Source organism: Euleptes europaea, chromosome 3 (assembly GCF_029931775.1).
Source record: "Euleptes europaea isolate rEulEur1 chromosome 3, rEulEur1.hap1, whole genome shotgun sequence".
NCBI lineage: Eukaryota > Metazoa > Chordata > Lepidosauria > Squamata > Sphaerodactylidae > Euleptes > Euleptes europaea.
In genome coordinates this window covers 32,374,192-32,389,048 of record NC_079314.1, presented here as the reverse complement: position 1 = coordinate 32,389,048, position 14,857 = coordinate 32,374,192, and the positions used below count along the sequence as shown (strand labels likewise).

Genomic DNA, 14,857 nt, shown 5'->3' with positions numbered 1-14,857 from the left:
GATTCCCAGAGGTAGGGGCTTTGTCTGGCATCTCATTTAAATAAGGCCCAAGAGCAGCAGAGAGGAAAGAGACCCAATTGGGGCAGCACATGCTCAGCTTGGCCTACCCAATATGGTTGTTGTGAGGATAAAATAGAATGTTGTAAGCCACTTTGGATCCCCAAATAAAGTAAAATATATGTTTTTTGAATGACCTTGCTCCTTCCCGTTAATACCTGGAACATGAAGTTTGCTCGTAGAACATACAGAACCAGAAGGAGCCATTCATGCCAGGTATGGAAATGGGGATCACCCAAAGACAAGAACATCTTTCTCCCCATGGAGTGATGCCCCCAAGGAAGCTGCCGGTTTTGCCCTCTGACGGCCACGCTGGTCCAGCATAAATGGAGTCCTGCGTTCGCTGGAAATGAAAATTCCCCCGAAAAGGCACGCAAATTACTGGGAGTACAAAAAAGCCCCGCCTCCCCACTCCTTTACGTTCATAAGCCAGCTTTTCTTTCATTTCAGCTCTGGGATTGGAGGTCTTTTGGAATAAAGTGTTAATGGTCAACAGGACATTTCTTGTAAGAGATTTCCCTGCACCCAGAATGCTGCAGCCTCAGACTTCTGTATGAGTGCCCAGCAACTGCATATCCTCAGTCAGGCAATGCAAGGCCCTTGGCAAGTTCCCATTTAAAGACAGTGGCTTTGATCCAGCTCTGGGCAAGGGCATGCTCGCCATGACTGTTGCCTTCTTCCCTGGGAGAACGCTGGTCTCCCATTTGCATGAAAAGATGGGAGACCAGCATTCTCCCAGGGAAGAAGGCAGCAGTCATGGCAAGCATGCCCTTGTCCAGAGCTGGATCAAAGCCAGACTTTAAATGGTTCACCATTCAACATCCAAGACTTGAAAAGATGCATCCAGCCACTTTAATAGGGTTGCCAAGCTCCAGGTACTAGCTGGAGATCTGCTATTACAACTGATCTCCAGCCAATAGAGATCAGTTCACCTGGAGAAAATGGCCGCTTTGGCAATTGGACTCTATGGGGTTGAAGTCCCTCCCCTCCCCAAACCCTGCCCGCCTCAGGCTCCACCCCAAAAACCTCCCGCCGATGGAAAAGAGGGACCTGGCAATGGGGCTGGATATGCACAACAAGAGTATGCATTTAGGTGCACAATCTTACCGCCTACAAATGTTCAAGGTGGCTTCCAGAGGTGGCTCTCCCTTACTGGATCCAGGCAAACTGCCTGATAATCAAGCCACACAATGTAGAAGTGGGGAAATGGTCCTATAAGTACGTCAGTCCTTTAAAAAAAAAGGAAAAAAGACCCATCAGCAAGGTTATGTGCAGGAAGCTGTCTCCTTCAAACACCTACATGCACACCATTGCCATGATTGTTGTGTTCTCTTCATATTTATTTTTTTCACATTTTCAGCTATAAAAGTACTGGACTACAGCTATATAAACATGTATAGTACACAGATAATTTCAACATCCAAGACTTGAAAAACGCACCACTGTAGGAACAAAAATTACAAAAAGCACTTCATATTTGTTCCCCCACCCCTAGAATAAAAACTTAAGAGGCCGTAATGGCTGCTGGGATGGCGATTTTTGCAGATTCTCAGCTTTGGTTTATTTCTTACTCTTCTGCCTGGATGCAAATATACAATGATCCAAACCTTAGGAGAAGGGAGACACTGGAAATCAGGCAGATGGTGATGGAACTTTTAATTCCATTCGCCCTTTTGTGAGCCACACAAAATGCGGAGTCCTCAAGACTCCAGAGATCTTGCAGTTCCTTCTTCCCTTGTAGCCCCTTAACAGTGCATCTATCTTTATTTCAAGATGAAACAGTTTTGCTTTAGAGATCTGCAGGAGAGCAAGGCTTCGTATCTAAGTATTATGATGTTCAGGAAGGCAAAAGAATGAAAGGTAATTCTCTCCCATATCTGCAAGAGCCTTTTGTTGGATGCGCACATCTTCTCTCACTGGTCATATATGGAGTAAATCAAAACTCTACAGCTGTTCCAGAGTGGAGAACTCCTAAGGGATACAAGCTGCCTCACTGATCATGTTGGGTGACCGCAGAGCGGTTCCTGACCCAGCAGTTAATGGGGAAATCGCATGTTCAGTGTGCACGCATTCAAATGAATGAATGTGCAAGTAGCATGTAGACTGCATGTTTATTGGGCTAGTTTTAGACCAGAAATGAGGTTGTATTAGAGAAGTTGGCGAACTTTTGCATCACTCCCTATCAACTTCATGGAAATATGTCACAAGCTGGGTCAAAGCAGTGGTCCATCTAGTCCAGCATCCCGTCTCACACAGTGGTCAGCCAGTACTCTGGACAGCCAGCAACAGGGCATAGACACCAAGGCCTTCCTTTGATGCTGCCTTGAACACATGAAGCTGCCTTATACTCAATCAGACCCTTGGTCCATCAAAGCCAGTATTGTCTACTCAGACTGGCAGCGGCGCTGCTCTCCAGGGTCTCAGGGTCTTTGACATCACCTACTTGCCTAGTCCCTTTAGCTGGAGATGCCGGGGATTGAACCTGGGACCTTCTGCATGCCAAGCAGATGCTCTACCACTGAGCCACAGCCCCTCGCCTTCTGGTGCTGGGGTTCAAAGGCTTACTGGGCCTGACTGTGGAGGTTCCCTTTAGTCACTATGCTAGTAGCCATTAAGAGACCAGCCCTCCACAAATCTGTCTAATCTCCTTCATCTTTCCACCCCCATCCTCTCCCTTTGCTTTCCCATTGTCTGCTTTAAGACTGTAAACTCCTTTGGGGCAGGGATCTGTCCTTGTGCGTATCACGCTTGGTAAATTGCCAGGTCCACATATGGCGCTACATAAATATTTCTGGTTTAGAGCTGGCATCATCTTTATCCACTCGCTGGAAAGGCAAAATGCAATGTTGGCTGCAGCGGGAATTCAGAAGCCTATTCAGCTGTTACCCCACTGATTTCACAGGACAGTCCCCCACAATAGCATGCATAATTTGTTGGACGCAACAACAGGCGTTCACTTACATGCAGCCCATGAAAACTGCTTAGGAGCGCACTTGAAATTGAATCAGTCTTTTCAACGGTTGATTCACAGTAGTTTGGTTTGAGTCCCCCCCTTATTTTGTTTGCAGTGGTGGATTAAAGCTGGGAATTAAAGGAACATGTTCCTAAATTTCTAATAGCAGGTTCATATTATTAGATGAAAACCAATTATAACATTTCATTTGTTAAATTAGCTTTCGGGATTTCAGCTCCAAAACTGTCATTCACTGTGAACCAAACAAATATGAATTTCTAAAAGGCTAAAACTGCGATCCTGAAACCCATGTAAAAGCAAGTTCTATTGTGATCAACAGGATCCAATTTTTAAAAAAGCGATTTTAGGACTGAGGAACTAGACTGAAAGAAAGCAGATGTTCCACCAAGTAGTACAACATGCCATTAATACATCTACTGCATATAGAGAAACATAATTTATGTTGGGGGGGAAAGCTGAGCTTCTCCCTAACAAAACTGAGCAGCAGCACAAGCTTTATGGAGTGATCTTGGCCTTTCCAAAAAAGGGGAGGGGGAAGGAGGAAGGGCACATTAGAAGCAAACCCGTTTCTATTTGAGCACCACATGAAAGATCTTTAGGATTGCACCGTACATTCGACATTTATAATAGAGGGAAACGTCCTCAAACCGATGAAGAAATGCAGTGGATTTATAAGAACCTCAGCTGAGCCGATAAAGTGCATCCTTTCCAATTAAGCACAACATGACAGATAGGATCCACCTGAAGAGCGTCAAGTGAGACAGAAGAGCCAAAAATCTGAATTCTGGCTGAACTGGAATGAGACTGGAATTTCTCTCCCACCCCACCCAACATAGAAACGTTAAGAGATTCATTCCCTACTCACAAGGTACACAAGAAAACCTCTAAAAGACCACAGGAAGCAGTCTGAAGTAAAACACATCTCTCACAGATCTTACATCCAGAAGAGTCTTGAATTTTCGTCTTGTCAACATGCCTCGGCAGACCACTATACATTGTGTAAAATAAGCGTTACGCTACCAGAAGGAGTCGTTTTGGCACACAAGTCCACACTCTGTCCCCAGTGGGCGTCATCGAGCGGCCTCTGAAGAGCTGTCATCCAAGTGACGAGCCGTCAGAACAGCAAACAGGACGAGCATCCCAGGGCTCCTCGCTAATTGGTTAGCGTTGCTCACTATGCTCCCAGCTGGCTTTCCATGGGCAACACACTCCCAGTAGCCACATGTGGGAGGAATCTATTTTCGAGCCAGAGCCCAAAGCAAGTCTAAACTGGCTTGTAAATCCAGCCCATTTGTTGTCGATGGAGTCCTTCAGAAAGAGGTTGCTGACTGCTTCCAGGGCGGGACCATTCACCTTTTTATTCAGCACCAATTTATGAATGATGTGATTACTGGAGACTGTCACCCGGTAGTAAACAAACCCAACGAAAATATAGTGACTTCTCTCGACTTCATACTCAAGGGCCTTGATTCTTTCAAGGGAAATGGGGGCAAGCAGACTGTAAATTTGTCTTTTCCGCTACATCGCGATGTTTAAACAAAATTATTGCTTCTTCCCCTGCCTTCTTTCTCACCCTATGTAATCTTGTGCTGACGTCACAATGCCACACTTGTGTTATTGCAATCCCTTTCCCGTTCGCAGTCTGTGAAATTACAACAGAATTAACATTTCGCATAGGAGGTGGGTAAAGCAGGATGTGACGACCCGTCACACTTCACAAGTGACGTGGAACGCAGCCAGCAGGACGGACAATGTGTACATCACCTTCATAGGTCTGTCCACTGGGTGAGAGGAACACGATCCCCTTCTTAAGGCGATTTCAGCGCTACTTTTTCCATCTGGTCAGGCTTGTGTAGAATCGCTTCCTGGGACCAAGGTGGCCGTGGAGTTTTGACATCGTTTGCAGAATCTAGTGTTTCAGTAACTTTTCATTACCTTCAACTTGTTACCAACAATGGTTGCTGACAGAGCTAGAGCCGTCAACCAAGTTCACTCCGATTCCTTCAAGAAGCCAGTTTATTTTGTCCCTAGTTCGGCTGGAAGAAGGGAGAGTCCACGCTTGAATTGTAACAAGAAACATTCAGAAGACAGTACAAATACAGAAACCCATCTTGAGAACCAACAAATCCTACCATCTGTACAAGCAGCGGAAACACATACAGTACAATAGTGAGCCAGAGCACAGCAGCAAAGAGTTGGGTCCCAAGGATCTGTTCAGTTAGTGGAGGTACCTTTCTCCAGCAGAAGTCAACCCCTGATGTTGTAAGCTCTCTGGAGCCTCCAGCATCAAGGCATGGCGCTCCCTGCTGGAAAAAAATAAAGCACCTCCACAAGCCGAACGGATCCTGGAGATCCAACTCGTGAACTGCAGCAAAGGAGCCATGTTGGAAAGTGACCAGAAGGCCTCTGGCTAGGGTGACTGTGGCTGATAGCTTTGGAAGGGGATAGGCCTGATTATACCTACTACCAGCCAGCAACAGTGTCCAGAATCTTAGTATTGCTAGAAGCAGCCAGAGTTAGAAAGCTAACTTTAACAAAAATAGACAAATGGGGAGGAACAGAGGGGTTCAGAGTTCCAACAAGTACCCATTAGCCTCTCTCTTTCTGTTCTATTTTATATCACAAGATCCTCTCTTTTTGCATTTATCCCTCTCGTATTTCCCTGTATTGTGAGGGATTTCCTGCCGTTGCCATGTCAGCTCTTCCAGTACTTCAGACACACAAGCAGGTGTGATTTGGCAGATCTGGTGAAAGGAAGCAGATTAGGTGTGGGGAAACGTGGGCAAGGGAGCCACACAACGTTGTCAGTCATGCTGAAATAGAGGCTTCATAGGTTGTGTGTCAGAACAAGACGGATAACAAAGCTGCCTTATTATCTACTGTAATAAGAATGTGTGGAAGTTCAGGGCGCTTATGGAAGATATACAGCTGCCTTATGCATGGCCAGATCACTGGTCCCTCTTGTCTACTCTGCTTAGTAGCATCTCTCCGGCACATCAGGTTGTTCCCCATCACCAGCTACCTGAGATTCTTTAAGTGGTGAGGGCAGGAAATGGACCCAGGGCCTTCTGCATGCAAAGTGTCAGTGAAGGCACCTTCCCCTAGTAGTGCTCATATGGCCCAATTTGGAAAGGCCTCTTGTGATGCCAGCTCCATGAACCTGTTCAGGGCCTAGGGGTCTTCGGCTTGCCAGCCAATTTATATCTTTCTGAGGCAGCTGCTTACCTGCCCAACCAGGACAGAATCCCTACCAAAATTTGAGACTGACCACCCTACTTTAAATAAAGGAGCAGAGGGAGAGAAAAAAAAACACCCTGGAAAACTAAAGAGTAGAGAGTGTACTTGTCTTGGAGGTCTGTGCTTACTGGATATGCTTGTCTATGTAACCAAATTTTATCCCCATTGGCTTTGGTTCAATCCGATGCTATATCTCCAAAGTTAAAATTAAGGACTAGTGATAACATAGCAGGGAGAATAACAGTGCTAGAAAAATATCACAGAAATTAAGGTTGATGTCTCAATTTCTTCTTAGAAAGAGGACACTATCCCTTCTGAGGCCAGGGAGAAGGACAATTGGGAGAGAATCAAACACACAAAGATTATCGTTTGCAAAGATATGTCAACTTGCCCCATACCCCCAAATTGCAAGGAACATGGCTTCTGCTCGCTCACGACACAAAATCCCTTTCTAACGTGTAGCGCACAGCACTAACAACTCAAAAAAGACATTTCAGAATTCCAAGGTCACTGTTCCTACCTATCCTAGCAAAATGGAATTTATTAATATGAAAAAACCCTTCACAAATCTGGATAAATACACAGTCTCCAGCTGTAAGACGACAAACCAGCAACAGGAAACAAACAATTAAGGATCTCCCCCCTCCCCTTTTGGTGCTACATAAGTGCCTCTCGGTGTAGGCTCTGCTTTTCATCAGGATCTGGATCAGCGTCGTCGTCGTCAGGTGGATCATTCTCATCCCCCGATTCTACATAGATGGGCCAGTCGTTGTCTGGGTCGCTTTTTTCCGGACCTTCTGAAGAAGGCTCCATCAGGCTGAGGTTGATGGGCATCGAATCCTCGTGTGTGGTTGTGACACAAGTGCAACTGTCACACAGGCCAAACCGCCGCAGTCCTTGGGACAGGCTGCTTGTAAACGTTCTTCTGCAGCCCTTGCAGATTATCGGCTTGTTCGAGCGATGTACCTGGAAGATAAAAACAAGGCAGGATGGCAGACCACTTGACCTGTCTCCAGGACGCCACGGTGCAGACTGGTTCAGAGATAGCTTCTGCACCACCCATGAGGATGGGGGATTATCCCATTGCACGTCCCAGATTGAGAGCTGGCATTGCGTTGTTTTGGCGCTACCTCAACCCTAAACATATTTATGTGCCAGTGTGTTACAGAGTCAGTATGGTGTAGGGGTTAGTGTCATACTAGGAACTGGGAGACCCAGGTTCGAGTTCACGCTCTGCCATGGAAATTGACAGAGCATTCCTGAGCCTAAAGGGTGAAAGCCCTTAGGAGGCCAGGAAGGTGCTGTGCCGGCATTCGGGGGCCCTGCACCGGTGACTGGGCAACTTACACCAGTGTTAGTGGCCCTAATGCCAGCGGGAAGGCCCAGATGCCGCCCCGGGATGCCAACAGGGCCTTCCGCTGGCATCCCATTGGCGTAAAGGCCTGCGCTGGCATCCCAGGAGATGTTCCGGCGTCCCAGAAGGCGTACCCAGGGTGGGCTGGGAGGAGCTGCTGCTGTTAGGCAGCTTCCCGTCCCCTTTCACCCCGTAAATGCTGGCGCGGAGAAGAGCGAGGCTGCACCTGCTTTTTAGAAGGCGCAGCCTCGCTTTTCTCTATGGGGTGAAAAAGCCCCGTTTCACAAAAAAAGCCTCTAAAAGGCTTTTTTTTGTGTTTCAGCGTGCGGGGAACGGCTTTAGGAGGCGGAGTGGCAGCGCCTCCTCCCCACCGTCCACCCGCACCAAATCTCAGGAATGTGCTGTTACTGGATGACCTTCGGCCAGTCACACGTTCTCAGCCTGACCTACCTCACAGGGTGGTTCCCAGGATAAAATGGAGAACAACGTAAGCCGCTTTGGGGGCCCATGGAGAAGAATGGTGGGTATAAATGAGGTAAATAAATAATATCATTCAAAACAAAGTCTCAGTGATTTCAAGAGGACACACAAAGCTAGAATTTTTAGGGAAGTAGCCTTACTGCAGAGCATCCTCTCAAATCAACTGATATACTTTTAAATCAGCCTTGCAAATCAGTCCACAAAAAGACACAAAACCACACACTTGTGCATACCAATATTTTTAGTGTATGCAAAAGAAATGAACCGACTCCACATGGCAAAAAAATGCAGAGGGAGGGCGATGCACGTAACGACAGTGGCTGAGCCAACTCCAATGCTTGTGGAATGACTGTCACGAAAGTCAGGAGTAAGTCCAGCGTGCAGAAACAGCCCTTGTCGTTTTGGGCTCGTCTGAGACACCCAGGCTCAAATCCCCCCACACTGCCAAGGAAGCTTGCTGGGTGATTTTGGTCCAGGTGCATTCTGTCAGCCTAACCTACTTCACAGGGCTGTTGTGAGGATAAAATGGAGAGGAGAATAATGTAAGCCGCTTTGGGTTTTCATTGGGGAGAAAGACAGGGAATAAATAAAATATATATTTTTCAAAAACTGGCTTACCGTATATACTCGGGTATAAGCTGAGTTTTTCAGCCCAAAAAAAGGGCTGAAAAAGCCGGCCTCGGCTTATACACGGGTCAATACGGTAGAAGGGGGAAGGAGGGAGGGGGGAAGGAGGGAGGGGGGAACTTACCACCGCCGCCGAGCCACCGCCATTTTCTCCCGCCGGGAGGGGTCTTGGGCAGCCTCTCTGCAGCCGCAGAGAGACTGCCCTGCCCCCCCGGCCCCCGCCGCCATTTTCCCCCGCCGGGAGGGGCCCTGGGCAGCCTCTCTGCAGTCGCAGGGAAGCTGCCCTGGCCCCCCCCCGGCCCCCGCCGCCATTTTCCCCCGCCGGGGGGGGGCCCTGGGCAGCCTCTCTGCAGTCGCAGGGAAGCTGCCCCGGCCCCCCCGGCCCCCGCCGCATTTTCCCCACCGGGAGGGGCCATGGGAGGCCCCTGCCCGTCGCGCCGCTACCGCCCACGCGCCTGGGCGCCTTCCTCCGGCCGGCAGCGGCCTGGAAGGGCCTCCTGCCGGCCCAGGAAGGACGCGCCGCCGCCGCTTCGCTGCCTCTCCAGGTAAGTAGTGGGTTCAGGGGCTTTTCCCCCTCCCCCCTTGGATGGTACTGGGGTCGGGGTGGGTCGGGAGGGCCTGGGAGGCGGCGGGAGGGCGACCTGGGGCAGGGGCCCTGCGCTCTAAAATGGCGGCCGCCATTTTAGAGCGCAGCATTGCGGGTAAAGGAAATTTCTTATTGCCCCTCGGCTTATATGCGGGTCAATAAGAAATTCCCTTTTCTGGCCTCTAATTTGGGGGGTCGGCTTATACTCGGGTCGGCTTATACCCGAGTATATACAGTACTAGGAGTTTACTTCTTACTACCCATTGAAAGGTAAGTGGCTATTTTCAAGCCTACTTTAAAATCAACAAATCATAATTTATACACAGACCAAACTACTGATGGAAACCAATCCAGTAATGGTGGCACTCAACGTTTGGAATTTGCCCCCTCCCCCTCGTTCCTATTTTCATTTTCAGATCATGTAAAAATGCTTTTATTTCAATGTGATTTTGACTTGGGTGGTAATTGCTAACCTCTGCCTTTTTCATGTACTTTCACCAATCTCGGCCATTCCAGATCTCTACTGATCTACTGTTTCATTGGTTTGAGTTTGCTGATTGATTATTATTGTTGAATGCCTTCTTGTGGTTATTTTATTATTTGGTTGGGCTTTGCAGCTCCCTTTCACTAGTGCCGGCATTTTCCTCCGGCAGAAGGAGACTTCCCCTGATGCTTCTTGCTTCTCTTTGAATGACACACATACCACGCACACACACAAACATAGCCCCACCTTCACACTGCCTCTAGTAGACCTCAGCCACGTTCCAGACTTACACTCAAAGCATGGCTCCGGAGGTGTTCCTGACGGGTGAAGCGTTTGCCACAGATCTCACAAGGATATGGCCTCTCGCCTGTATGGGAGCGGATGTGTCGCTTCAGAATCCCTTTCTGTTTGGCTGTGTACGGGCAGAACGGGCATTTGTGGAGCTTGATCGGCACAACTAGAACATCGCCTTTAAAAAGAAAACGATATCGTTTCAGACAATTGAACCTACTGCTCTTTGTGAGGTCAGAATTTAAAAACCATTCTTTAAAAAAAAAAAAAACCCTCTTTTCATAGGACATGAAACAGCATGAGGGGCAGAGAAGAGTTGTGTCTGTTGTGACGAGACAGGCCACTGGCATCAAATGCATTGTGAACACCAGCCACCATCCCTTATTGCAGCCCATGGAGAAAAATGGGATTTTCTCAGGAAGGAACTAGAGTACAGCTTAAAGGCTGGAGAAACACAGTTAGGTTGCAACACAAGCACTTACCTGCAGCAAAGGCATCTGAACTCCACACCACCAACTAACTGTTATTGTGTAATAGTTACCAACTATTGCACTACAATACTCTGCCCAGCTAGACCCCAAGATGCCCAGAAGCGACTTCGAGGAACCAAAGGAGTACAGTGGCCTGGAAAACAGGTCAGCAGAAAATGGTGGGAGACAGGTTCCCATATGACTTTTGACAAAGCCCACCTGTCTGTATTATCAGTCACCTGTAGCATTTCAACCACACACCAAAATTTTAAAGCAGCAGTGCTTCCTATTTGTACAGTTTCTACACCTGTTTGCCCAAAGCAAACTTACTTGCTATAGGCCAATTTCACATCATCTATAAGCACTGATGGTTTTTAATCGAAAGATTTAGCCCTCCGGCTGCTACACAACTCCTGTCTCTTTAAGACGGGTTCTGATGGTCGTTCCCACCCTATATACATTGAATGCTCATATTTTTATTCCATCTTTCCTCCAAGGAGCTCAGAGTGATGATGCACATCATTCTTTTCTCCTCTCCCTATTTTATCCTTATTTATGTTATTGACAGTCCACCTTTCTCACTGAGACTCAAGGCAGCTTACACAGTAAAAATCAATACAGTCTACTGGGTGGGACATCCAAAATTTAACACAATAGGATTTGAATAGCAGAAACCTGAAAACAGTGCTGAAACAAAGCATAAGCTTTTAACAGGACATGTTAAAATGATGCAGAAATTACATAGTGGAATCAATCACCCTGCAAGGTGGGTTACACCGAAAATGAGCCACAAGGTCCCCAAAGTGGTCCTGTGAGCTTCAGAGCAAAGTGGGCAGTGAAGCCCAGCTCTCCCCAGCCCCTTCCCATCAGTCGAACCACTATACCATGCTAGCCCTTCAAAACATATTGTATTTTCATCCTCCTTTTAAGCTTGCATTACACTGCAACCAGTGGAAGCCCCAGTTCTGCCAGCTCTGACATCCACTCAAAATCCAGCAGACTCAAATCATGATACGAGTACATGAATCAAAGGAGTTGTCCATCTGCAGAAGTCCTTACAACAGTTCTGTGCCACGTGCTGGTAAAGATCGAACCTCTGATCAATACCAACATGGAGATTTGCTCTTGAGCTTCGTGACATACATCGTGCTCAAACCTCTTCCCTTTACAAACATAGCCAAGTTTCCTTTCACCTGATGTCTGGTCAGTCCTCACAAATGCAATGTTTTATTTCCCCGGATTTCAATCTGCACTGTTTCATGCAAAATACAATAAAACATTTTTGTTTTAAGATTTTAAAAAACTGAGTCAGCCTTTGGAACAAGAAATGTGTCTGATTTTACTACCAGCTGATGGCCATTTGACATCTCTTGCAACTATGTCCAGAGCTGTGGACACTATTTCTGCAGCACATTTTCCCTTCATCTGGGATTGCCTTCCTGCTGCTGCAAAGAGATTTCAACTTCCACCAAGATGGTGGAAAACTGGATCTTCAAGGCAGCAGAAAAAGACTTACTTAGGAAGAAAAGTTGACTTCTTCCACCCTGAGCAGACACCTATGGTTTTCACAATGAAAAGAAAACTGGAAATAAATCTTTGTGCTGTCTTTGCTAGGTAAACCCAAGATTTTTCTCTCTGAAAGATTACAGAATAGATATTTAGTTGGGTTGGCTGGCATTAATATGTTTAAAGGAAAGTGTTTTCCCCGTTATCCCTAAAGAATCTGAATGCCCTTCTAAATCCAAGATCAGTCACAAGATTAAAACATTTTAAAACACAACACTGGAGTTCAGGCAACCCTCAATTCCTTGTTCATCACAATTATCATCAGCAATTCAGGGAGCTCTAAATGCCACTTCCAAATACAAGCCAGTTTCCAAATCAGGTGTATACATCTTTCCAGAAACCGAATACTCCCAGTATTAAGGACACTGTTTACTGAAATTCAGGTTCTTTTGCTGTGCTGTGAGAATACTGGAGAATAAACCCTTATGAGCCTCTCCAAAATTTCAGCTGTATCAAATGAAAGCTTGCTTCAAGTTCTATCTCAGGAGGAGGCCAGATTGGCCTCCATTAAAAACCAGGAGTTTCTCAGGATTGCTTTCACCCCTCAAGCTGTTTGGTTGCTTCCCACCCCTACCGTTCTGGATTAAAACAAAGACAATTCTATTCATTCTCCTTTTTTATATTAGCCCTAATGTAGGTTTCTTTTAGTTTTGATATTAATTCTTAATGTGCAGTTTTGAAAGGTTTGATCAGATGGTTTCTGACACAGTTTTGGGTGAAAAGCAGTTCCAAAACATTGTGAAAAAAATCCTGTATACTGAGTGAGAATATGCACATTTCATAGAGAAAGCTATTCACCATGACACAGAAATCACATGGAAGGTAGGTAGCTGCCCTGGTCATAGGACAGTCTAAAAACAATAGAGACACAATAACTTTTAAGAAGACCAATCAAAACCACCTAACACAGTATTGCGTTTTCTGTTTAATAAAAGTTTCATTTCAGAAGTCCAATATAGTCTAAAGAAGTCTTCTCTCACCTGTATCTTCTCCATACCAGTCATTATGAATGTCCATCATGGAGCTCATGGGGACGCCCGCATCTTCCGGCCTGCCCTCAAAACCTCGGACAAAGTGATGGACCACATCGTCCTTTCTCTGGGCCGCGCTATTGCGCAGCAAGGCTTCCAAGAACTGCTTCATGTGATAATTATTGCAGGCCAGATCCATCGCCTGGCCACTATGAAGCCCCTCCTCTATCTGCTCGATGGTCAACGGAGTTGGGTACTGTGGCAGCCGTTCACCCACTTCGACTTCCACTTCGTCTGCATCATATTCCACTTTTGGTTCCACTACTTTGGGCAGTGAAGAGTTAGTGTCGTCCAATGAGTCACTGCTTATAGGGTCCCTCACTACGAGCTCGATGGGATGGCAGCTGCTGCATTCCCCACAGGGAGGGTCTCGTTGACAGTCTGGGATCCTTTCCTTCTCCTGCAGGGACGAGACGGAAGCCGAACACTGGCTCTTTGTGCTGTAGGACGTGCCCTCCCTGGCGGGGTTTGCAGTCCCGCTGTCGGCCTGATAAAAGGCCGCCTCCCTCTCTATTTTCCGACAGATGTCCAGCGATGACCTGATGTATGTCTTGCAGAAGTTGACCACGTCGGTCATCTGCAGATAACTGGCCGCAGACATTACCTCGATCACATTTTCCCCACAAAGATCCAGCTTCCCCGAATAAAGGAAGTCCAGAATGATGGAGAAGGCCTCGGAGGTCACAATGTCCAAGGAAGCGGTGCTGTGCCGTCCGCTGTCTTGGATATAGTGGATCAGCAAGGCCCTGAAATAACCACTGTTGGCAAAGAGAATGTTCTTGTGCGCCTTGAAAATCCTCCCTTCCACAATGATGCTGCAGTCGCAGAAGAAGTCCCTCTTCCGTTGCTCATTGAGCTCCCCCAAGAGTTTGGTGTAGTAAGATTGCATCTCCATTTCTCCTACAGCTACTGCTAGGGAAGACTTCTCAACCCTGCCAATGAAAAGCAGGAAGAGAGCATCAGAACAGACGGTCCTTTCCTTTAGCACACAGCCTGTTCCCAAGCCCAGAAAAATGACTTGGGGAAAAACTTGACTACATCTGGGGCAAAGACAGATTCCATAGATAACGACGCACACCCCGACAACAAATATCTGGAAATTCCAGCCTTCTAATCTTCCCACCTATACTAGGCAAGATTCACTGGAAAAGACAATAACGTTAGGAAAAGTTGAAGGCAGTAAGGAAAGAAGAAGACCCAACGATAGATGGATTGACTCCGTAAATGAAACTACGGCTGCCAGTTTGCAAGACCCGAACAAGGCTGTTAACGATAGGATGTTTTAGAGGTCATTAATTCATAGGGTTGCCATAAGTCAGAAGTGACTTGAAGGCATGTAAACACACAGAAAACAGCATTTGTTTTGCATTTACAAGTTATATTTGACTGTTCACTTGCAATGACCTACAAACACAGGAAGCTGCCTTAGGCCCAGCCAGACCATGTTTCTAGTTTAGACTAAACTCAGCTACCCAAGATCCCTTTTAACTGGAAATGCTGGGTCTGAACCCTGAATCTGTTGCGTTCAAGACATGAGCTCAGCCACTGAGACAGAACTGAACACCCGGGGAAATGACTGCCTGGCTTGAGAAGCAACCAACATGGTCATGGGGGTATGCACTGTTTGACATTTGCCTGTCGGGTTGGGAGCAAAGAGAAGCGGAGTGTCTTTCTAGTGGCACTTTTGATGTGACTCTGAG

At 46.9% G+C, this 14,857-nt stretch overlaps 1 protein-coding gene across 1 annotated transcript; it reads right to left on the bottom strand.

Annotated features, from left to right (window-relative positions):
* Positions 1 to 6,917: 6,917 nt before the first annotated feature.
* Positions 6,918 to 14,085, bottom strand: ZBTB8B (zinc finger and BTB domain containing 8B). The gene is made up of 3 exons (XM_056847088.1): positions 13,107 to 14,085; positions 10,090 to 10,268; positions 6,918 to 7,234 (listed from the first exon to the last, which is right to left on the bottom strand). The coding sequence occupies exons 1-3, from the start codon at positions 14,050 to 14,052 to the stop codon at positions 6,926 to 6,928; spliced, it is 1,434 nt and encodes a 477-aa protein (XP_056703066.1). The 5' UTR covers positions 14,053 to 14,085; the 3' UTR covers positions 6,918 to 6,925.
* Between the last annotated feature and the right edge of the window lie 772 nt (positions 14,086 to 14,857).